At 43.0% G+C, this 25,669-nt stretch overlaps 1 protein-coding gene across 3 annotated transcripts in view; it reads right to left on the bottom strand.

Moving 5' to 3' along the window:
• The window catches only part of fto (FTO alpha-ketoglutarate dependent dioxygenase), a 170,338-nt gene that overhangs the window by 95,875 nt on the left and 48,794 nt on the right, over positions 1 to 25,669 (bottom strand). For all 3 annotated transcript variants that reach the window (XR_005203673.1, XR_005203672.1, XM_037747127.1), the window contains exons 2-7: positions 23,578 to 23,655; positions 22,434 to 23,469; positions 19,232 to 19,357; positions 14,679 to 14,758; positions 12,430 to 12,573; positions 4,490 to 4,609 (exon numbers count right to left, since the gene is read on the bottom strand). Coding sequence is in view for 1 of the 3 variants with exons in the window: in XM_037747127.1 (XP_037603055.1) it covers positions 4,490 to 4,609; positions 12,430 to 12,573; positions 14,679 to 14,758; positions 19,232 to 19,357; positions 22,434 to 23,469; positions 23,578 to 23,655 (1,584 nt within the window). In the remaining 2 variants the exon portion in view is untranslated. The remainder of the gene's footprint in view (positions 1 to 4,489; positions 4,610 to 12,429; positions 12,574 to 14,678; positions 14,759 to 19,231; positions 19,358 to 22,433; positions 23,470 to 23,577; positions 23,656 to 25,669) is intronic.

The raw sequence follows: 25,669 nt of genomic DNA, 5'->3' as shown, positions 1-25,669 counted from the left end.
CGGCCCGACCTTAAAATAATTATTTTGAGCGGTGCAACTCTAAACTCCAATGAAATTGATACACTTTGATAATTAGATTCTTGGCACTGACCCGCTGAAGTCAATAAAGGTTATTAAGGCCAATTGCTGTCTAAACGCATTACGGGCAGAGTAAACTGTCCATCGGAGGCCCCCGCTACTCCAGCGCCAATATGATAATCCATTCTCCGTCCTGGGGGTTTCTTCCCCAGCGCCTGTGTCTCTCCACTCTGCCATACAAAACCAGATTGGATTCGCTTAACCTTTCCAGGACTTTGATCAAATGAGCTCACACAGCAATAACATTTACATTGACCCCCCAGCCCTCCTCCCCAACACACACATACCTCCTCCCCCTCTCTGTGTGTCTGTCTCTACAGACTCTCCCTACCGCCCTCCCTCCCCGACCACTCCTCAGCGCCGACCCTCCACACGCTAGGTCAATAACCTAATCAGCTATCGATGGCGACCGGGGCCAGGCCGCGTGTGATTGCAGTGCAACCCTCCTCAGCGGCCCAGATTGTTTCCGAACACACTTATTAAAGCGAGGGGAGAAGATGATATGGTCACTAAGCGCACATTCATTCACACATGCAAAAGTCAGCCTCTGTTACAAATCAGAGGAGGTAAATTTTGTCACACAATGAGGGAGAAAAAAAAGAGTGTACAGCATATATGTGTGTGTGACCAAACCGTCTGAAAACAGGGAGTGACAGGCTGGGTGAACGGAGTAGAGGAAGACATGGCCCCGATACCACTTCCTGTTTTGTACATCTTGAAGTATACAAATGTATTCAACTGAGTGGATCCCATTTATTATGAAAGTGGATTAATTTCCTTGATATGTGTTGAAAAGATTTCCATCTACAAGGCTCGTTCTCCTGTCAAATGAGGGAGAAAGTGTGAGAAAGAGACAGAGAGATGTGGCGAGATAGCGGGGAGCGAGAGAGGGAGAGAGAGAACAAGGGAAAGAAAGAACATAAAGAGGGAGAGAGAGGGAGAGAAAGAGAGAGAGAGAGGGAGATGGAGTGCATTGAAATCTCTTTGCTTCGGCGGTGGCTTTTGAAGTTGCGAGATGAGCAGCCACAGAAGTCAGGAAAGTGACAAATTAGGGAAAAAGCTGTACTGTGCAAGCAGAGCTGCTAAATCAATTAAAGTCATGCCAAGTGCATACATTAACATCAATGGCACACACACACACACTCTCACACAAACACACAGGACAGGGAGAAAAAAAGGGGAGATGTGCTCGTGGGCTCGTCGCTGTCGCTTCTCCCCCACAGTGAAAAGAGGATAGATAAAGAAAAGAAATGCCACACCGGTATTTAAAATATTCTGCATAAAGCCAAGACTCTCTGTCTATTGTCAGTCAGACGGAAGCTATTCATTGTTGCTAGTTTAAGGAAATGTCAGTATTGTATGATAGCCATGATAGCAGAGTCCTCCTGAGGGAACGTAAAGCTGCGAGCGAGGCGGGTCTAAATGGACTTCAGCACCCTGGATCACATGGGAATGTAAAAACCTTTAAGTTAATGTCCTTTTTTCTCCAGAAACAACCTTTACCTTATATCTCACACACACGCACACACACACACACACACACACTCATACACACACGTTATACGCTTGCTGTACATTCACATACCTCCACTTGAAGTTTATTCAGCGGCGCGTCTCTTTGTTTCTATCAAGAAACCCACATGAGGTACCAAAAGGAGGCGAGCAAGCAAGTGGACTTGTTTTGTGTATCGCTTCTTTACTTATTTATTTATTTATTTATTTATTTATTTATGTATTTTATCAGAATGTCATTCAAATGGAAGGATGAGCATTTGCATGACAACAGGCTGAGGAGCAGAGAGGGAGCCCCAGGGAGAGACAGTATCCATAAACAGGAGCTAGTCCCCCCCATATTGCAATATTCTTCATACAGACTAACAAACGCATACATAGCGCCAGCGCATCCCACAACACCGTGTGCTAAATATGACAATAAAGAGAGGAAGGCTGGCTGTTTGTATTGCTATTTTAGCGGGATAAAACAATAGGCTGTTTTATTGCTACAGCACGGAGTATAAAACAACACAGTGTCAATTTATAAACCCTATTTAAAGAGACATATATTTGTTATTTTAAAATACCCGTGGTGATATCAGATTTGACAAAAATAATGCTGTATTAAAATATACTCTGCAGGCAAGAACAGCAAAAAAATCCAAATAAATAAATGGCAAACAGCATCCGCACACAGTAGGTCACTCGCATTTCACTAAATTACACTATACTGTCAATTGCCAGCTTCAAAATGTAAAATATACGCAATAAAGGAATGCAAGGGGCGAACCCACGTAATCTAAATAACTCAAAGTAATTTAGAGGAATGCGTTTTAATCTAACTGCAGGAAAGCCACACAGCTATCAAAACCTCCAAAAGGAAAATCTATAAGTCACATCTATAGAGTGCTTTTCATCAGCAGCATATCAGAGGTCGATGCATGTATGTAAATATTGCTTGGGAGAGCAATAATGTTGTCTTTCATTGCAATAGTGAGTGATTACATTTATGCATTCGCCGGTGTGTTATTTTTGCGAAGGTTCAATATGCATCTATGCAAAAGATATACTTGCTTTTCCGTGATTTGACACTATGTGATTAAATGAAAGAATTTAAACTGTATAATAAACACACATCAGAGTAATCTGAGATGTGAAAAAATATATATAATACAAAATATTTAAAAATAAGACAAGAAATACTACATATTTTATTTTCAAACATATATTAATACAGACTTTTTCTTTTTTTTTTACTAAAAAAGTGGCTCACATTTTCTTTGCTGTATTGCGTAAAGTTTCTACTGCATGACAGAAATCCACATGAGTGACACACACGTAAACACACACAGTGGATATGGTTTGGAGGGACGGAGACACAGCAACAGAGAAAGAGAGAGAAAGACCTCACATTTCACTGATGCCCTTTTCTAAATACAGGTCCAAATCACACACTTCATCTGGGCCCGGAGGTGGAGCTCTAGATGAGTTTAGCCCCTGTCTACTAACCCCTCCACCCACCCACCCTCTGCCAGGCTGTTCCACTAAGTGAGAGAGAGGGAGAGAGAGGGAGACTACGACTAGAGCCGAGCGGCGTCGGCAGCAGCAGTACTGTTCTCCTCCAGCCCCTGTCTTTATCCCCGCCTGAGCATTAGATGTGATTACTGCTCAGCGCTCGACACTGACAGAGACAGAGAGCTCCCAGAGACAGCAGGAGAGGGCGAGAGACATACAGAGACACAGAGAGAGAGAGATGGAGCAGAGAGGGAAAAGAGGAGCACAGCTCTTTCGCTCCCTCCGCTGCTGCTACAGTGATACAAGAGTGCCCCCTGCTGCTTCTGCTGTCTGGGTATTAAACACACACACGCTCATACATGAACACACACACACACACACACTCTTTGAAATCTAGCTATGAGCGACGGACTGCATAGAACCTGCAGGGAGGAAGAGAAAGCGAGACCAAGCATGTATCTGTGTGTGTTTGTGAGCTGCATATCGGTGCCGTGTGTGTGTGTGCGGCACATATGCACTGTGACTAAGGTAACTTAATTATGAGTCTGACATTACTAAGTGATTCCTTTACAGTGGTGTCTAACTAATAGCTGCGTGCCCACGTTCCTCTCTAATAAAACTTCTGCGAGGCTACAATTAAACACATGACACATCCTTAATAATGCAGCGCGGTGAGAAGTTAGACAATCCATCATGTAATTTTAAACACACCCTCCCATGTGAGGCGCATTATTGGACAGCAGATCACTTATGTAGTTTGTTTAAGAAGCACAAGCGGAGGCATGTTGAGCATTTAGAGAGGTAGGAACCCTTATTATGAAATGACAGAGTGCCTACACTAGTCATGGAGCTGCTCATATTTGGGGGATTTTTTTTTAATTCTTAGAATTTGTTTCTTTTCTATTTTTGTTATTATTATTATTAATATTCACTTTTAAGAATATTATCCACATAATTTTTTGTATTGATAACCTTCCAATATATTATTAAAATTAGGGTCAATAAATGTGGCTTATGTGGATTTATATTCTCATATGAAACAAGTTTTGTATACTAAAAAATCTATTTATTTCTATATTAAAAAAGTTGTTTATTTGTAAATTGAAAAAACTATTTAATGTTTTTCTTTTCTTCCATTTTCTAAAACAGGAATGGCATCACTGTAACGCCTAGGACTGAGGATAGTGAGTGTGTGAACCTGAACTGAAAGGAAATACTTTCCTGTTCAAGAAGCAGCCTGCACATTGAAATGGAAATGCATTTAATTTAACCACTGAAAGATAAAGTAGTAAAGTAATGTGAGTGAGTTCAGTAAACTATAAGCAGACGGAGGAGAGGCCAGACAGCGAGGCTGCCATGTGACCAGCAATGTGTGTGTGTGTGTGTATCTGAGCGGCCTTACCATCGTCTCCATGAGCTTCCAGTCCTTCTCCAGCTGCTCCATCGGTCTGCTCCACCAGCTGCAGAAGCGAGCGAAGCGCTGGCCCTGAAACCAGTACTGCCGCAGCCACTCGAACTCCACCTGCAGACACACACGAACACATGCAAACAGCATAAAACAGCTGGTTCACACAGCTCACAAAGTCTTTCATGGCTTTATCTAATTTAAATATTTAATCTGTCACTGCTCCTCGGGAAAAACATTCAACATTACAGCATATTTTATTTAATGTAGAGGAAAAACATGTTTATATATTACTGTAAATTATCACTTGAAACAACATATGGAACTTTATCATGTCATATACATATCTACAAACAAATAAATTGAGAATTGCTTTTTAGCCCTATTTGACATTTTTATTCTAAAATGGTCTGTCAACTTTGAACAATTATCAAGTAAAAAACATATTAAACACACAAAAATAAAAATACAAATTATACATTTATATAATAACTTGAGAATGCAATCTGTAGAACAAGCACACCCTTTCCTGTAAAAATACCATCACATATTTTATTTTTGCAATGAGTAATTTTCTTAGAGTAGCGTTCAGTTCACTTTGCAACTGGTAAATATCAAATTTTTGTATGAAATATTTCAGTCTACACTGTTATACTTAAATATACAATATTGGCCTTTATTTGTCTAAGTAAATTTCTATATTTTATTAGAAATAAATTAATTTAATACATATAAAAACTGCTTATAAAAATGTTTTGAAATGTGAAAATTTTCTATGTGAGAAATTAAACTTGTTCATGATTCATTTTCCCTTGGAAATGTATTAATTTCAAGTACAAGTACATTAAGTCATTCTTATGATCTCTCTGAACGGAACAACACAGTAAAAAAGACACATTTTTGAATTACTTGAGTGAAATATTATCCTTCCGCAAATAGTAAAAACATTGGTCATCTATGTGAGTACAATTACACCCTTATCAAACACAAACAGACACAGAGTACATCACACACAAATAATATGAATATGTCTGTGCACACACACACACACACACACACACACACACACACACACACACACACACACACACACACACACACCTTCCATTCAGCACACCTGAAAACTCCGCCCTCGTCCTCCTCTCCTCATTCTCCTCCCTCCTTCCCCTCCTCTCCCATTCCCTCGCTCCGTCTGGAGATGACAGTCTCGGCTGCCGAGCCGCTCCCCTCTCCTCCGCCGGGAGTGTTTTTGTTTCCTGCTCTTTTGAAGTGCTGATTTAATCCTCGCAAGGATGCTTCATGTAGCCAGGTGTAGCCTATCTATTTCTAAGTGTGTCTTTTCCGTGTGCGTGTTTGTGTGTTTGTACCTGCAGCATCAGTGTGTATCTGTCTACATAGGTGTGTGAGTGGCTTTGTTAACGTCTGTGCATGCAATTGCCAATGTGAGTGTCAAAGATTGCCCCAATTGCCGCCAACGTAAACACGAGGCGCTGCGAGTTGCCCTCCCCCAAAACGTCCTACAAAGCATCATCCACCCAAAACAATGCACGCTCCATTTCATTTTGACGCCGACACACTGTATGACACAAAAAGTCGTTGCATGCAAAGGAGTCGCATATCAAATGGGACATAGAGAGCTATTGTTCCTTTTCTGAAAACTATTTTGTTTATTGTTCTTCTAACACAGCATTAGCCAATGTATACAACAGACTCGTTTAGAGCTGCTGAACTCATAAATAGTCGCAACAAGGTTTAATAAGCGGGTGAGTTCTACCCAAAGAACGTCCCCATTCAAATAGCACAGATGTTTGTGTAAACCAGTCATCTTCTCCCCTACAAATGATGCTCATATACAACTAATTTGCACAAGTTTATACGTTTTGGAGGACCATGAAACTTATCACTTCTTGGTTTTGAGGTCTTGGTTAAGTATTGAAAAGTCACTGCTGTCAGTGACAGGGAAGGGACATGAACTCTGGTCTCTATTGTTGATGTCAAGTGCTTAGCGTGGCATCCATCCTCACATCCTCCCTAGAACATTTTGCTGCAGTTCAAGAACGTGAAAAATCCTGCATTGGAATAAAAGATTACCAGCAAAAATAGTTTGGGTGGCATGAAGTTTCGTGCCAAAATATATTAGAAAATGCAATTTAATAGGGGTGGGGGAAAAATCAATAGAGATTATCGCAATATTTTGCGTGGCAATATTGTATCGCAACATGGACATCAAGTATCGATCGTTCGTTATTCTGTCTTTCAGAGGTTGTAGCGATCTCAGTCTTCATATGATATTTAGAAAACCTAAAGAATCGATTGCTACCATGTCATGTAAGCTTGTCGGGAAGAACGCTCCACAGTTATGCAAAATTTTGGCGAGGAAAAACTGGCTTGGCCTTTTTCAAAGAGGTCCCTTGACCTCTGACCTCAAGATATGTGAATGAAAACTCTGAGATGAACAGGGTGAAAACTGTATCTTATAAGATAAAACAGATGTTGACAAACTGCATAATTTGCAGATGAAAAAAGGTAATAGGGTATCGCAATATATCGCAATCAATGTTGTCGCAATAATCAGCATATCGCAAAATGTTTAAAAAATCGCAATAGGAGCGTATCATGACTTAAGTATTGTGATAATATCGTATCGTGGGGCCTCTGGTGATTGCATTGTATTGTATTGTATGTGTTTGTCTCTTTATTATGAAACCCGCAAGTCTACCTTCAACCTTAACTGGCCAGTATACTGAGTCAGACCTGCTTGTCGGACGGTCAAATAGCTTCGGAACTTCGAGTCTTTGCAAAGTGACTTTAGTGGTTGAGGTATGACACTGTAGTTTTGAACTCAAATCAAGTCCCCAACATCATGATTCTTGCTAATAAAAGTACCGTGGAAAAAGTATTGCTGAAGCAAGTCACCTACCATCCCGCACCCCAAGCAAGTTAAAACAAAGGGCAAGAATTATTTGCACAAACAACTTGAGTGAGGCCTGCCTTGGGTGGAAGCTGTGCACAGAATCATCCTGCCATTTGCTTTCAAAAGGCTCTGATCACAGCGGGGATGACATGCAAGGACTGGGGCATGTCAGGGAGAATACACAGCCAGTGGCACTGCTCAGCAGCCTCTCAGTCACTCCATACAACCCACCCTTCAAAGAAATGTCATCCTTTATGGGTCCCCTCAACACTCTCCAAATCCACTCCCCTTCGATCACTACAGCTCAAACACACAACAAAGCCGCCGAGCGCCGATATCGGACGTCCTTTTCTCTCTGTCAGTCCCTCCTTCCATCTCTCTGATTGTCTGCCTGTCCTTTAGTGAGAAGAAACCGACCTGTGTCTCCACTTTGAGCTGACATGGCTGCCTGTCCCCCACTGCGCGGGCCAGTGGCAGCCACAAAGCACGCCATCTGAAGCTACTGAGGAGCGCCGGCTATGTGGCATTTGGAGTCCAGCCACCCAGCTGAGAGTTACCAAGAGGGGAACTCGGACTAAATGCCACCTATCCAGGCAGACAGATCGAAAGTGTGCGCGAAAGAGAGAGTGGTTGTTAGGGCTAGTTTTTCTCTGAGACGGCGTGGGGGAGCGAGAGGGGAGCTAGTGGCTCCCCTGCGGCAGTCGCTGTCATCTCTCCAGGTGATGGACACACTAACTACACATTAGCCCCACATTAGTCGACTGGCCGCCCACCATGGCAACTCCGGAGTTAAAGCCAAGTAGCCCCCTTTTTCTCCCATTTAATGAGGCACGTTTTTTTTTTTCCACACCTTCACGGTATTCCCATAGCGGGTCCAATCAATTTCCGGGCCATGGCCCTGAGGTGGGAGCTGATGAGAGTGGGATCGATCCCACTCTGCCGTCCTCTGTTTACCTTTCCCGGCCTCCTCCTCACGCATCAGCCAGGAGAACTGGTCCCCCCCAGCTCTCTGTGAGCAACCAGGCACGCAATTTACACTCATCACGCACTTGCCAGAGTGGTCATACACAAGCTAGGTCATACTGTACACGCACAGATAGCATTTCCATTTCTTTCTATATCCATAAAATAGTAGAAGATTCAAGTCTTTTTTTAGCTAAAAGTGGATCTTCCTGTCTTAGCTGGTTGCCATGTCAATATGACTCATGTCAGTAAACTTAAAAAAACAACAGGAAACTTTGGCCTATTCGTGATTTAGCAGAGCTCAGAAAGGGTGAAACACAGTCACTTTAAGAACATTTTATCTAGGGCTGTCAAACACGATAATAACGTAAATTTGTTTTAACGCCACTAATTTCTTTAACACATTAACACAACTTGCGATTTTTAGGTTGTAGCGGGCTCCGTTTTAAAGCTAGAGTGAAGATACTGGCATCATATGAAACTAGAAAAACCTAAGGAATCCATTGGTACCAACCATGTCATACATACTTGGCGCGAAGGAGGTTAAATAACGCTACAAGGATACGCTCAATTTTGGCAAGGAAAAACTGGCATGGACATTTTCAAAGCGGTCCCTTGACCTCTGACCTCAAGAAATGTGAATGAAAATGGGTTCTATGGGTACCAACGAGTCTCCCCTTTACAGACATGCCCACTTTATGATAATCACATTCAGTTTTAGGGCAGGTCATAGTCAAGTCAGCACAATGACACACTGACAGCTGTTGTTGCCTGTTGGGCTTGAGTTTGCCATGTTATGATTTGAGCATATTTATTACGCTATATACAGTACCTGTGAGGGTTTCTGGACAATATTTGTCATTGTTTTGTGTTGTTAATTGATTTCCAATAATACATGTACTGTATACATACATTTGCCCACTCCCATGTTGATACGTGTATCAAATACCTGACAAATCTCCCTTTAAGGTACATTTGGAACAGGCAAAAATGTGTGATTAATTTGCGATTAATCGCGATTAACTATGGACAATCATGCGATTAATCGTGATTAAATATTTTAATCGATTGACAGCCCTAATTTTATCCTTTGTGATCTTCACAGACATTAAAAAACCCAATAAATAAACCCTTAAAATGAGCAGTAAAAATGTCTCACACAGTGTTAAATGGTAATAAAACTGGTAAATACAACAGGAGTACAAACCACATGCTGCACAGATATGCTGGGAAAAAAATGTGTTTTGAGAGGTGATTTATAAGATTACAATGATATTGCCGGCATAAGGCCCTAAGGAAAGGTGTTTCAAAGCCAAGCAAAGACCTGAGAGCCTGGGGAGGCATTTTGGCCTGAAAACAGGACATTGGAAGGTCACACACACCTGCTTTCACACAGTTTACTTTCTGCCAGAACATGTGGGAAAACCTTGTCCCTCCCTCCAATATTTACTGTGGGGGGGACTAGCATCATTAGAGGGGGTCCCTCAGGGCACTCTGTCACACACCCACCTGGGAAGTGACACAGTGGCTTTAAATGAGACAAGACGTTTGCATCTGGGATTAGCATTTCAAAGCCAAACATGCACACGGGGGCCGTGTGGCGTTGCTATGTTAGACTACCCCCCCCCGCCCCGCCCCGCCACCTAAGACAGGGGGAAAGATTAAAAAGAGACAGTGAGAGGGGCCGCGCTTAACAAACAGGTGGGAACTTCAGTTTTCTTCATTTCTGTCTCCCATCAGTCCCTGCTTCAACTCGACATCCCGCCCCATCCCTGAACACTCATACTCAGATGGCAGACGCTCTGCTTCATCATCGTCAGACCCGCCCACGTCTTCTGACAAGTGTCAACCTCCACTCCCCCCCATTGCACCACATTGCACAATATATCCGTGGCACACGTCAGCCGGAGGTAGCTTGCTGTTTAGCACTTTTTAAGAAAAAAGGCCCATAAGGCACTGCTCGGGTCAGGCTGCCTGCGTGTCTCAGGCTTGTTCGCTCCTCGGTCGTCCATGTCAAACACGACCTACGCAATATGCACCCGCCAAGCACCAAAGTGGGCCGGCATCATAAATAACCCCACCAACAATACATCATTTAAGTGGGTGTTCTGCTCTCGTGGGCAACTCCAAACAAATGGCCACATCTATCATTGTGAGTGCCAGGTAGGGTTGGGTTGAGCCCCCGAGAGCTACCCCCCTTACTTAAACATTCACATTCACATATACACACCTGCTCTCTTATAAATAGCATCCTGTTTTCCTAAATAAACCTGCTTTGCCCTCCTGGCGGGGGCCTATGCTTGGTAATCCTGTGGCGCTATGCGGCAAACTAGCAGGTGTTGCTAGCTCGACTAGCGCGGCGCTCCTCCTCACACAGACAGCCCTATTGTTTGGCGGTGCTGAATAATTAATATTGTCTCCAACCTTTAAACAACCTTACGTCAGACTCATCTGTCATGGCGTCCCGCTGAGGGGCCTGGGTGCTAGCATCGGCTAGGATGTGCGCTTTGAGCCCAGGGGTGTAATGGGGGGAGAGGTGAAGTGCTATATTAACTGTTGGCCCGCAGCAAAGCTAGCACAGGGGGCTGGCGGCTCCGCAGGCGGCCCCTCGCGTCCCTTCTTTTTTTGACCTCGCTCTATCCTTCAATACCCCGAGCCAGCATCACTCCTTGTGTGTGAATAGGGGTTAGCGAGGGGGAGCGGGGCATGACTCCATCTTTAGATAACATATGGAGAGGCTACTGCCTCGCGATCCATCACAGGCCCGGGACAAATGAGAACAACCTGGATTTCATATTGGAGGCATTTCCCTGAGTGGAAACAACCAGGTGAGAAGGTAGAAAGCTGGAGAGCTCCCATTCTGCCGTTTACAGATTTAACCTGCTGTCGGCGGACTGCCAGTACGGTCTGTAAGTCCCATGAAGCAGAGGGAAAGAAAAGGCATATCAAACCAGGATTAAATAGTATCCTGCATGTTTCTGCAGATCCTTTGACTATGTTTGGCCATACTGTACAGCATAGTTTCAATTACCAAACTGTTGTTAGTGTATTTGTTTGTCAAGTAGATTATTGTACAAGTCTGTGATAATACTTTGTCTAGGTAATCCAGCACCTCCAACATGGGATGGTGTTGACTTGATTGATATAGAAACTGTTGACTAGGCCAATGGTTCCCAACCTTATTCCTTAGGGGACCCTTTTCTATCAGTGAGTAAACTGAAGGGACTTATTTTATGGACATTTCATATTATATTCAATGCATAACAATAACAGTACAGAACAACTGATAAACTGTACAATTAACCCAAACAGTGAATGCAATAACTGAAGGAAGTTTGTGTAAAATGAGCGATTTGGATGAATTTTGAGCAGATTATTTCTTGTGAATATTGCATCGGAGATGAGGTTTCCTGTTATTTTTAGAGACTAATACAATAAACTGAATCGTGTATTTTTATTTTTTATTTTTAACAATCATTCATACTTAATAGGCTTCTTCTATATTTATCCATATTACTCATATGCCTAAATTCTCTATATCCGATGACAATTTTCTAATATCTTCTGTGATCCTGTCCTGATGAAATCCTGTCATGTCTGCAGATGGTTGTTAGCCATCTTTAACCTCCTTGGAGTAACAGATGGTCGAGGACTACAGCATCAGAAGAATTCAGATAGTGTAAATTGTATTAAAACTTTCAAAGACTGGCATGCTATTGTCTAAACTTTATTGGCACATGTTCTGTTGTCCTATGTGGCAAGCCTCACAGATCCGCTTTACTTCGAGCAGGCCAAAACTAATTTCAAATACTTTGAAATGCTGTTTGATTCATGCCCGCTGCATAAGTAGTAATAAGGGCAACAACGAGGTTTCTACAAGTTAAAAAATAACACTTGTACAAACTTAACAGTGCCAATACAAATATATGTCTACAGACAACACAAACACACACATGAAACAGTGTGAAAATCACAGACGTGTGCAATCATGCAAAACAGACACATATACAGACGCATGTATACACACACATATATGAGCACGTGAACACCATGTCCCCACCTCATTGTGAATCTCCTCACAGTGCTGTAGCGTTGTCGACAGCAGGGCCAGCAGGCTGTGGGAGCCTGTCTCCGGGTCAGTGTGCAGGTTGGACAGGGCCTCTTGACACCGCGACTGGATGTAGGTCAGGGTCCCACTGGAACACTGGTAGAGAGGGACAGACCCAGTGTTATACACAGAACTGCCAATCAGAGTTTGTCAATGGGTGACTTCAGTATTTTTCAGCGTGGACCCTATTTTCCCATGTTTTTGTGTCCAACTGACTATTAGGGACAACAATTTGTGAAACTGGTCCAGTATTGTGGAAGAGCGCTGTAGACCGCAGCTGCTCACGGGCTGCAATATGGTGCAATTGGGGCAAGCTGGCACCGTCATTTACGTCCACTAAAAGTGTTTGATTTTGCCATGACAGGCTCTGATTGTTATTATTAGTGTCTGACATTATGGAAAGAGTCCCGCTCAAGGAGAAGTCTCGTTCTGAAATCTCGCGAGGTGTTGCTGGAAGACAACGGTGGAATAGTGGAATACATCCATGATGGAAACGCGAGAGCCACCCAGGCGAGTTTGTTGTGTTGGAGTACAGAAAGTGTAGCTTAGTGTTATCTAAAAGATTTTAAATGTCATGGCTGAATATTTATATGATTTCGACAATCTTTGAATCTGATGGACGCCCGTATTTATTTGAGCCAAGAGTATACGGATATTCAGATTTCATAACGGGACTTCTCCTTGAGCGGGACACAATAACAAACAGGCCAGATCAAGCGAAAGGTAAGAAAAACGTTTTTTTTTTTCTTTCCTTTCCATAATGTTGCCAGATACTTATAATAACAATCTGAGCCTATCAGTCAAAAACAAGCACTTTTAGTGGCCGTAACGTTACACATTGACGCTGCTCACTTGCCCTCGCAGCTCGTTTCATGGCTGCCGATTACAGGGTTATCCCTCAATACTGGACCAATTTCAGTGTTGTCTCCATTGGTCACTTAGACACAAAAACATGGGAAATAGGGTCCAGGTTGAAAAATACAGAAGTACAGAAGTGTCCCGCCAATCAAAAGAAAAAACATAAGTAGTAGTAAGTAGTAAGTTTAATACATTTTTAAAGTATATATGTTTGTTTTTGAACATGCATACATACTCTACTTAATTCATGGACGGAGGCCATGAGGGCCATGGCCGCCGTGCCCCTTCAGTTTGGCCTTCTGTCCCTCAAAAAATGATATGCTCTGCGGCCACAGTGGCCTTGATGCCCCGCCCGATCTGCCTCAAATGATTTCGCCTTTTTCTCCTCTTTCTCTTTCTTGTTAATTTTGTTGTGATTCTGAATTCGGGCAACATCAAGTGAAACACTGCACATATAACCAGTGGTGGGTCCAATTTCGAGCCTGGTATGAACCGGCTATTTATGTTGATATTTTGACACCCCTTTTTTGTTAACCCTGGATTTCACCACAGGCTGCCAGAGCTGATCACGGCCGCTCCAGACAATGCTTGTTTCCACCAGACTTACGGCAGTGCTTTTCAGAAGCGTCTCTCTGCTCTGCTCCGCTGAAAAATATGTGCCCATAGTCTTTTTTTGACAGAGCCGCAGTGCAATATACAGAGTGTCTCCTTCGCTGGTTGAGGGGATGCACCCAAAACTGGCTCCTTCTCCTTCTATCCCCCCTCATTCATAACTAGACTTTTAACAGTATCATCTGTCTGTAGGCTACAGCACAACAAAGTAGGAAATAACAACAATAAACACAAATAAAACAGACAAAAAGGAAACCATGTAACAACGTCTACTTTGCCTACTTAGGCTATTATAGAAGCACAAAAATCAAGGAAAAATGACCAAATCAACAAAATCTTCAAGTCAACAAAATTGGGCAGGCTAAACGCTTGGCTTCAGAAACATAAATACCAAAAAATTATTTTGTGAAATAAACAGCTTTTTATTTATTTATTTCACTGAGTTATAACATGTATTAAAAATAAAATCATATCCGTGGATTTCAATCATTGTTTGATGGCCTTGTTGCCCTGGCATTTGGCCTTTGTGCCCTAAAAAATTTACAACACCAAAGGCCTGCATCAAAAGCTACTGCAGATGCCATTCATTTATCAGTTTTATTTCTCAGTTAATGGTGTCAGTGGACCAGTGGCCTTACAGAAACCAAAGGGTACTGTTGGCACGCTATACAGCGTTCTCACGACAAATTCGTAACACTGTGTTTTCCCTTTTAGGACTGCTGGCTTCTCACCTCGGCCACTCTGTGTGTGGAGCTGAAGCGTGCGGACTCTCCAGCCAGGACGCAGTGCTGGTGGGTGCTGTTCAGGTCATCTGGTGGATACAGGGGAAGAAAAATCTATCAAAACAATACCACCAATGATCATCAAACAGAGCAGCAGAGAAGAGTACACAAGAAAAAAGACCAGAAATAACTATTTAATAAAACACTGTAGAGCACAAAAGCACAGCAGATTGGAATAAGAGTTAAGATTTCACATTTTGATCTTGTGTTTTTAATTAATTATAATGAAAAGAAGTGATTACAATAGAAAAACAGATGAAAAGCAGGGCGTGAGGGAACATGACAACTAAATCATCTTGTACGCTCAGACAGATTGCGCTCGGTCCAGCGCCGAACCAAATAGAATGAGCAGCATTGTACTATAATTTTAATTACCAAACAAAACCAGATCGCGCTCAATCTGTCAAGATGGAAGAGCCATACCAACAAACATTTGTCCAATATCGCAGGAGCTTTGCGGAGAGGCCTTACTGCTGTTTCCTGCGTATCCCTCCATGTGTTTCTCTGTGTGTATAGATGTTTCTCAGCTCTGCCATTATTTGCCTCGTACCAATAATTAATTTAGCCACGACAGAGCTGTCATTCACAGCACATGTGCATATTTACACCCGCCTTGAGCGAGAGTACACTGGCTAATGCCTGTGATTTGAAAGTCAAACAGCCAAATGCTTTGGGAGGAAGATATTATTGTTTGGTGGGAGAGGGAAAAAAAGATGGTGACAAACAAAACAACTTGCCGGTGTTTTCTTCACCCTGATGAGATTGTGAGGGATTAGGTCTCTGGGCAGAATTACTCTGCGTCTTTAAAACTGTTTATATCCAATAACAAATTATCTCCATCAATCTGCTCTTTTCTTGGCGCGTCTGACGCGTCGGTGGGGATCAGGAGGGAGTCGAGGCAAACTCGATAACTGTAATAAATATTTATCTTTCTTTCAACCCCTGCGCCTGCTGCCACTTGTCCTCCTTTTCCAGGAAGCAGGCTTTTAAATATATTGGGTCAACTCTTTTCTCCGGTCCCCCCTGTGCATTGGGAGCTGGAAATCTGATTATTGAACAGGCCCGGTGTCAAGACTTGCATTGTTCTTTTTTAACCACTGAAATTCCATTTGGGTGGAAATGATGGTGATTCAATTTGCCTCCAGCAGCTCAGACATTAGCAGTTCAAAGGGGCCAGCCGGCGACAAATGGTGCTGAAAAGACATTATGGTGTCTGTGGTTATACAACGTTGTAGTTTTCTTTTAATACCACAAAACTATCTATCATATGGTGTATGTCACTAAAACACTGGTACAATATATTTGAACACATGGTTTAGTGGTGGCTGCGCGGACATGTGTGTGTGTGTGTGTTTGAAACAGGTCCTTCCTCCAATAAGCATGTGCGTTTTTGAGCATGTGTGCAAATTTATAGGTGCGTGCATATGTCGGTGCATTGTGCCAAGTATTTAATTCAGGTACAGGCCGACAAAGCGACAGACAGTCAAGGACTGTGTGAGAGCCGCTATCGTTGTGCAGCAGTTGGCCTCTCAAGGGCGTACTCACCAAGCGGAGCATAAATCCCCACTGATCCGCGACAGTCAAGTCCCATTAGAATGGTCTGCACAACAGCCCATCACTCTATTATCATGGCTGGCCTGAAACTGACTGTTCTATTGTAAATCTTATCCAGCTAAAGGAGGTCGGCTTCAAGCCCTGTCAGGCTGAATATTAGGTACAGACATCGCTGCTCTCGGATGAAAACACGGCAGCTTCAAAAGAGTCAACTTCAGGAATTCATTAAAACCTACTTACTTGTAAAAAGATTCAGATCGGCAAACATTTTAAGTTAATGTAGCTACAGTAGATAGTAGATTGAGATTAGATTGTACAAGTAAAGCAGCTTCCTGTGTAACATGTTCAGAATTTATGCTAAAAAAAACAGCAGTTTCTCACCTGCTGTAGTCATGCTGATTCATCCAGAATGCAGCGACTTGTAATGCAGAATTTGGGTGCTGCTTTTATGGTAAATGTCAAACAGACTTGCATTTATATAGCACCTTTCTAGTCTTCCGACCACTCAATACATGTTAGCATTCACCCATTCACACACACATTCATACACTGATGGCAGAAGCTGCCATGCAAGTGCCAACCTGCCCATCAGGATCTAATCTAAATACTCATTCACACACCGATGGCGCAGCCTTCGGGAGCAATTGGGGGTTAAGTATCTTGCTGAAGGATACGTTGACATGTGGACAGGAAGAGCTGGGCCACAGCAGTCCACATTTGATGTTGTAAACTTTGATAGGCACCAGGTACTCTACCTGTGCAGCATCTGGACAGTCCATGTTTTTTTTGCACCTACGATACTGTAGCTATAATAAAAAAGGAACCAGTTCCCTTCATGTTTTGGTTCAATTCTGCCTTTGGACTATAAATTACCAGCACAATTTCCCATTGAATTGAATTGACACTGAATTAACTTGTGGACGCCAACACATGGAAGAATAAAGCATTGTGCTGTTCAGTGAAATATGGGGTAAATATTGTATACAGTACATTAACAGTACAGGTTCAAATCTCACTGCCCAAAACCTCTTCTGGAGTAAATGTACATTTTGTAGTTTGGTTATATGTTTTGTATTTGTAGAATGGGCCTTGTGTGATGTAGGGCTAAAAAGCCTAAAATGAAACTTAACAAAAACATCAAAGAAATACACCAAAAAAAAATCTTAAAATAAAGCGTATCTCCTCCAAAAAACTGTGTTTGATGTAGACCTGCGGATCAGTTACATCCCCCCCGACTCCAAACTCTGCTCTCAGCTGTTGTAAATCTTAGCAGTGTATTTATGATTTTGACATTTATGCAGAGTGCACAGGTAGCGGTTCAGTGTCTTCATAAAACAGCACATGTGATCGTACACTAGATGAATATACATGTTTGCTGTTGGGAGGGATCAAAACAGTAATCTTTTAATCACAAGAAAGTCTCTCTAATCACTAGGTCAAATACATATATTATCACATATGTAGAGAGCTAACAGATTGGATAATAACATGTGGAAAATAAGGATATAAAAGAAAATACATTTGACATATTGATTTCTATATAAGCAAGCAGTTAGAAAGACTGCATTAGAAAGGATTTAGTCAATCCAAGTTGGGAAAAAAAAGTAAGTGGCAGACGATACGCACCACCAGACAGTTTTTACCACCGGGCCATCAGGCTTCTCAACTCATAAAACGACTTACCTGCTGTCTGCACTTTTTATTTTTACTTTTACAAAAGATTGCACTACAGTACATCATCATACTGCTGTTACTGAGCCACTATCTGTATATGGTGCTATATTTTTTATTTATTCATCTATCTACTTATCTCATTCCTCTTTCTCATTACATTTGTGCAATACTGTTGGAGATGCTGTCACTTACTTGCACACACAACCCTCATTTCCATATGTATGTAGTACTGCGTTTCTTATGATTTACGTCATCACTTTTTTTATCTGTCACTTATTATTTTATCTTATCTTATATATTGTTTTTAGTGCTGAGCTGACCCGTTGACTCATTGTACTGTTGACCCTGTGTTAACCTGCACAAATAAAACAGAAGCTTGAGCTAACTAACTAAATAAATAAATATGCTTTGGTATGTAAACATGGGTTAACTAAAATATGACAAAGGTATATAACTATGAGTGCTAAGGGTAAATAAAATTCATGTGCAATAGATATTATTTTCTTCATATATATCATGGATGTATATGGTGTTCAGGCTGTACTATTGAGCTGTTAAAATATCTATGTAGTTTATTTTTGGCTTACAAATGACAAGAATCCATCACTGATTTCAAAAACAATACAGTAATTCATTGAGCAAATGACTCAACATTGTACTGTAGGGTATGTCTATCCCTAAATACTTATAAAAGCAGAGTGCCTTTAAAAAATGATAAATCCCCCACTCATCCGAACTAGGGGCCCTAACTTCTTGTACATATGAACACGAGCTTCCGCTGTGATAGGGATAAATGTCCTCACACTCAGAAAATACGAGAGAGCCTGGAAGGGCCCACGGGGCCAAAGACAGGAGGGTGGAGGTGTCTGCTGCAGCCAAAAGCATTAAGCTGTGATTTACGCCCCTGTGGCTCGCTGTCTGTCCTCTCCATAGAGACGTAGCCAGCACCGGGTCACAGGACTTCAAAAAATAACATTTGGTTTTCCTAACCTCTCTAATGCACACAATTTCATGGAACCTTAAAGCTCTGTGTTCGGGCCAAGTCCCACACACACACACACACACACACACGCCTCAGCTCCACTTCTCCTGCGGAGAGGGTTAGAAGAAGAGAATGGAGCGTGAGAGTGAAGTGCATCCTGCTGGGTCATTTGGGACAAGGAACACTAAAACGCAAGGTAATAATTCCTTCCTCCAAAGTCAGACATAGCAGTGAATGTGGCTGAGCAACGTGTTTACATGCGCATGTGTGTTTATAGAAGACGATGTTGTACCTCTCATGTAATAGCAGTCTCCAGACTCCAGCGGCAGCATCAGGCCAGGTGTGTGGATGTCCCAGGCTACCTTGAGCCCGATCCTCCAGATAGCCTTCTCGCCGCTGCCTCCCTCGCTGCTCTCACCTGTCAGTCACACACAGCCCGACTCACTGTTAACATTTGCATTTTACATTTATATTCACATTTCAGGCTTTTGGTTTGACAGTTTCACCCAGCGTGACTTAAACTGAGTGTAAAAAGTGCAATTCCTCACATTTTCACAGGAAAACGTGCGGTTTATCACCATATAATGTCGGCTATTTAACACAATATTCATTTTAACCACTGTTTTTCACAACATATTTTGAAAATACAAGTGATATCTAGGTAATGCAGTGCTAAAACGCTACAACAATGCCTTAAGATGCGGCCAAAAAAATAAATAAAATGAAATAGTCAGGAGTGCAGTGATTAAATCCACACCACCCAAACAATGGATGTAAGATGTAAGCCTTTGTCTCCAGAATCACTTAACAGCAGAGCAAAGCTGATATGTGTTGCTGTGATCATATTGGCTGTTAGCACAGGATCTTTATGCCATCATTATGCTGTGCAAGAGGAAATAGTTGGATAAAAGCCCTTGATGTTGTTTAGTGAGTGTGTGAGAGTGTGTTATTGGACCGCAGGTATCCTATGATATCCCTGTTTCTGAAACCGTCCACTGTAACCGCCTCCCCCTGTTCTTCTCTCTCCTTCCATTCTTACACGGCATACTGAAGAAAACAAGATTTGGCTCGGGCTGGCCAACACCCTTCAACAAAATCAATACTAAAGTCTTTCTGGGCCTCTCTGCCCCGCAGCTGCCTTTTCCTTTGCTCAGCACGGATAAATAGTAACTTAATTTCCAGCCATTGTGCTCTGAGAGCCAGCTAATGACAGCACTCCCCAAGGCCTCGGGAATGGTGGAATATCATCCTCCGTGCCGGAAAACGCTCAGTCGTGGCAGATTCCTTTGGATCAGCGCAGTTGGGAAAAACACTTTCCTGGCTAAAGCAAAAAAAACAAGGTGAGGCTGCTCAAAGAGGAAAAAAGGCCTATCAAAGGAAGCAGGTGTCATGCAAAACATCTATCTGTACATCTAATATCTAATATGCTTTGCTTCTTTCTTCTCAGGGACAATATAAGAACTTGTTATGAAAGTGCAACACTCCCCAAGGTAACACTTTCATTAGCCTGGTTCTGGGAGTCCTCAGTGGGATATATAGCTCCATCAGACTTTCCTCTCTAAAGTCTGGAGCTGTGGGGTCATTCAGGACTAGAAGAGACGCAGCTGCTAAGCACTGCAAGGTGTTATGCCACGGTGTTTGAAGCCCGTGTTCACAGGGTCAGAGTTGAAATGGCCTAGAACAAATCATTGAAACAGGCCGACGTAGCAGGTGTTTCTGGTTAAGAAAGCCCAATGAAGAAAGCCCAGCTGTGAAGTGGGTTGGGATGTCAGAGCAGTTGGCATTTTCACCTGTTTCATGCTGTAAAATTACTGTTTCAAGACGCAGACTGTGTAGAGCTCCCACTGTTAGCAGTACAGTACATGTACTGTTATGTTTGCTGACCTACAGCTGCACCTTTATCTCCCTCCACAACAGGAAATCATGTTTTTCTCTCCTTCCAGCCTTTGGAAGGTGCGTGGAATGATCTGGTGAGTGGCTGCTCAAGGGACATTAGACTTTTCTATTAGAATCCTTTCATTGGGTTTGATGGCAAATGGTTAATGCAAAGAGTGATGCACAAAGAGGAGCTTCATTAATCATGTGTCAAGTGTTATAAAAGCATAAAAATTAAGGATGTATTTTTTATTGTATTCAATGCAAACTTTGTTTGAAATTGAAAACACGACATAAATTACAAGGAGCCGTATTTGATGGTGGTACTGTCTTCTACAGCTGCTTTGCATATGCTCTAGAAAGCAAAGTTCTTCTCTCGCTGAGATTATCTATCAGCTCAATCAGCGAGCACTATCAGCTCTTGAAAGAGTGCACGTTCCATAATTAGGAGACATCGTATTATCCATACAGTACAGTCTAGGAACACTTATCAAAGCAGGGCTCATTATTCCATATCAGATAATTGCACATCGATCATTTCTTGGGGGAAATGATTTAGATGAGATGCGGCAGGCGCGATAAGGCCTGTTTGTTAGACGGCGCCATTGAGCCGCACGTTAAGAGCTCAGATCCAAGCGTCTGTGATCTCCCGACGCACGGTCGCCGATAAGGCCGTCAGCGGCGAGCTGGTGATGACATTTGATAATGCCCTGACACTATCACATAGATGGATCTGATGGTTGCCTCACCAGAGGCCATGTCTACAGCTGCTACAGCGCTGCTGTAGGGCCATAATACACAAGGTTAGCTGTATCTGATCCGCCATAAAGCAGCTGAGATAAGTTAATGGGATATTGAAGTGAAAGAGAAAAAAGGAATCTTAATTTCAGAATGCCTAAGCAGACTAGCATGATATACTTTGGATTTAAAGGGACTGTACTTTTTTCCACGTATAATAATAATCCAATAAACCAAATAATCCAATATAATAATCCAATGGATGTGACGTCATGTGTGCTCGCGAGTGCCTTTACTCACTTCAGCTCCGCTACAGGGCTGACAGTGTGCAATGATAGCTAACGTTCAGTTAGAAATGGAATCCACCAACACCAACAAACGACCAGCCCCCACCACAACTCAGACTCCAACACAAACAAAGTTATATATAGTGAAGCGCATCTTGCAAAACAGGAATGTGACCGACGTCAGGGGGGGGGAACTAGGACCAACATCGGCCAGGCCTTCGATTCACGGAGGGACCTTTGTTTGGTTTTGGGTATCGAATCGGACCCCGAGCTGGTAAAATTTCTATTGGACAGGTAAGCTAACATTACTGCCAATCATATGGAATATATAGTGATATTGTGATTTTAGCTGGCTGATGTTGATGTTAATCAACATGATGCCTGTTAATCACGTTCAGTTTTGTGTATCGCCTCATTGTTTCGAACAAAGCTCGCTTGTGTCTTCATAGTGCGAGCACAAGCACGAGAGCGAGCAACAGGATGCTGATTGTCACTGACGTAACGGCCACACGTGTCACTGTTAACAAGCCATTTCTGTGTGTTAAATTTACAGATCTAACTGTTATCCAATTACATTTTAGCTTTGACCCTTACCTTTGTCATTGTGACAGGTATAGCTGTAAACAGCCACTGGAGAATGACTGATGAGGTTCTCATCGTGGTGCCACCCTACCGCCATTTTCCCCATGCCATAGTAAGGCTCCTCTTTGAGCTGGCTCATAGCTGCCGGGTCCATGTAGTTGAGTAAGGTGACGTTGAACTTGACCGGACCGGTGTATACCTGCGGAGGACTCGGCTTGGAACACCCTTGCCCGCTTGCCTGTTCCTCCCTGTCCTCAATGTGGTAATCTGACAAGCTGTGCTTGAGTTGGGCCACAGGCTGCTCCTGGGCCCCAAGTCCCACAGGTTTAGTCTCTGAGCCACTGATGGCCTTAGGCGCCCAGCCGGGGTATTTTCCTTCGCTGTGCTCCGAACCCGCCGCGACAACCGTTCCACTTGGTTTGACCTGGGAGGACTCTCCCTCCTCGCTGCTGTGTTTGGACTCCGTCTCCCATTCTCCTTCCTGTCTTGACCCAGAGCAGCCTTCCTCGCTGTGTTTCGACTCAATGTCCCACTCCTCGCTGTGCTTGGACTCCGTGTCCCCCTCCTCGCTTTGACGGGACTCCGAGTCCCCTCCTTCACTGTTCTTGGAGTCTTCGCTGTGTTTAGACCCCGTGTCCCCCTCTTCGCCCTGCTTGGCCTCCGCCTCCCCCTTCGCACATTGCGTCAGCCTGTCTCCTTCCTTCAGCTGTGACACGTCAGAGCAGAAATAGGTGTTAAGCTCCCACAACGCTTTGCAAGCGGCCCTCAAGTCAGGGTCGCAACAGTTCTGTCCTTTGACATCGGCGTCCTCGCTGTGCCAGGGGATGGCAAAGAGCCGTGTGTCCAGATAGCGGTAGGTGTGGCCCGGCTCGCCCAGCAGAGTTCGCGAAACGGTGGTGAACACGTCTCGGTCGCGGACGCGAACCAGATCCCTCAGGAGGCAGCCTTTCCTTCTCAGGGTGAGCAGAGCCGCCTGCACCCGGCCATGGAGCTCAGTGGGCAGTGAGCAGGATCTCCTCAGGACCAGGCCGGAGTAACTGGAGTCCCACTGGGACACACAAGACATTCTTATCAGGATGATCATGACATATATAAACAAAAGTGAATTACAATCTTGTTTCTCTCTCAGCATTATGGGAAAGTCTGGCTGGCTCACCAGTTGCTGATAGCCCCGATCAGAAGGTCTCATAAAGGGGATCTTCTGGTCCCCCAACTCCTGCAGTAGCTTCCGCCTCTGTGGGACACAACACAGTAAAAAAGGGCTGATAAGTAGCAGCAGGGACCTTTTGCACGTAGCTATTGTGTATTTTTTACGTACTCACTTTGGCGTCTAAGTTATCAATTACCTCTATTCAAACATACTCAGTGTATAACCTTTGGGGAATTTGGGTGCAGAGATGGTGTGAGGGTGATGAAAACTACTGTACGTAGACCTTGAAACATCCACCTTCTAACTAGGACTGGGCAATATATCAATATTATATCGCTATCATGATGAGACTAGATATCATCTTAGATTTTGGATATCGTAATATTGTAATATGGCATAAGTGTCGTCTTTCCCTGGTTTTAAAGGCTGCATTACGGTAAAGTGATGTACTTTTCTGACCTTACTTACAGACTGTTGTAGCTGTTCTATTATTTGTCTTTACCCACTTAACCCAATCACTGAAGATTATTTATCAAAAAGCTCATTGTGTAAATATTTAGTAAAAGCACCGTTTGGTCAACACTACAATAGCGTCGCAATATTGATATCAAGGTATTTCATCAAAGATATCATTTATTGATTTTCTCCATATCACCCAGCCCTACTTCTAACACCAAAGTGCTGTAATTGGGCACTAAAATGACTAAATCCTCCCACTGCTTCCTGGTATAAGAATATGTACAAAAACATAGAGAGTGTGAGACACAAATCTCTTATGGCCCTGTATGGCCTACATAAGTCAGAGTCTGGCTCTACTGCCACTTCCACTGTGGCACTTTATTTTAAAGTACTGGAAACACAATCTTTGAATACCTTTGACTGCCTTTTTCCGAGCGGGAACATAGCATTTGCTGACGTGAATACATTTCCAACCATAGTACCCTGCCTCACTATAAATATATTCTTTAGAAACAAACAGTGTGAAATGTACAACAACATCACATACCGGAGTACAGGGACTAACAAGAAGAAACTCAAAATCAAATCAAATCATACAAACTGATTCTATGTGGGGATCAAATCAATAAATTAATTTTAACAGATGATGCACTCAAACAGGGTTGAGAGATAGATAGCTCTGGAACCCGCTCATTTTCATTGACGTCTCACATTTTTATGATTTTGTGAGGGCTGCCGTGGGGTTCCTCACAACCTTATAAAAGATGCCCTGTGCCATACGGAGCTCCCTAATAAAGCTGTCAACCTGGTGGAGGGATCAAAGTGCTTTTCATTGGGACGCATTCCTTTCTGACCTGTAAATCCAACGGCAACTGGCATAAAAACTATACGCCCAAATAAATTTCACAACTATTTCCCCACCCTGCCTCCCGCATGTGCTTGTGCGAAGGTATGTGTAGGTGGAGACATTGTATGTATGTGTGTATCCTCATATTCATTCCCCACAGGTGCGCACACACACACACAGCCTCTGCATGGTGTCTCAGCAGCAAGGGAAGGAGAAATGTCACCGACACGCCACTGTCTTTTTACATCTTACATCAAGTTTTGCATGAATGGCCTGCGCATCAGCCACCACGCCGGTTTAAGGAGAACCGACCCCGTGTATATTTCCGAGACATTTACAACAGGCGTCTCACATTTCTTCTGCCCTAATAATGCCAAAGACCTCATGTGGCACACTGCAGGGAATTATGGGAACCGGCTGCCAAAACATGTCCTGACTTTTAGAGAGAAATAAAATGTCTTGTTAATAACATTAAAGTGCAGGTATAAAGAAAGATGTGTGTCCTGACTCCTAAAAGGAGGGGGGGGGCTGGATCAAAAAGAGGGCAAGCGGTGAAAGTATGTGCATTAAAGACAGGAGGGAGGAGAACAGATCCAAATAACGGAGGCGGAAGAAATGGGAGGGCATCGGATCAGAAAGCAGTTTGGCGAATTTACCTTCAGGGCTGAATCTTTACCTTAGGCTAAACAACACAACACCTGCTGGAAGTTTTCTTAAAGGATGCACATGAGCATACAGGCCTTTCCAAGTTATTCTGGAACAAACAAAAACAGACTCGCAGACAGTTGGAAT

The sequence above is a fragment of the Sebastes umbrosus genome, chromosome 2 (genome assembly GCF_015220745.1).
Source record: "Sebastes umbrosus isolate fSebUmb1 chromosome 2, fSebUmb1.pri, whole genome shotgun sequence".
NCBI classification, from domain to species: Eukaryota; Metazoa; Chordata; class Actinopteri; order Perciformes; family Sebastidae; genus Sebastes; species Sebastes umbrosus.
The sequence above is the reverse complement of the archived record's forward strand: the minus strand, read 5'-3'. Positions and strand labels throughout refer to the sequence as shown.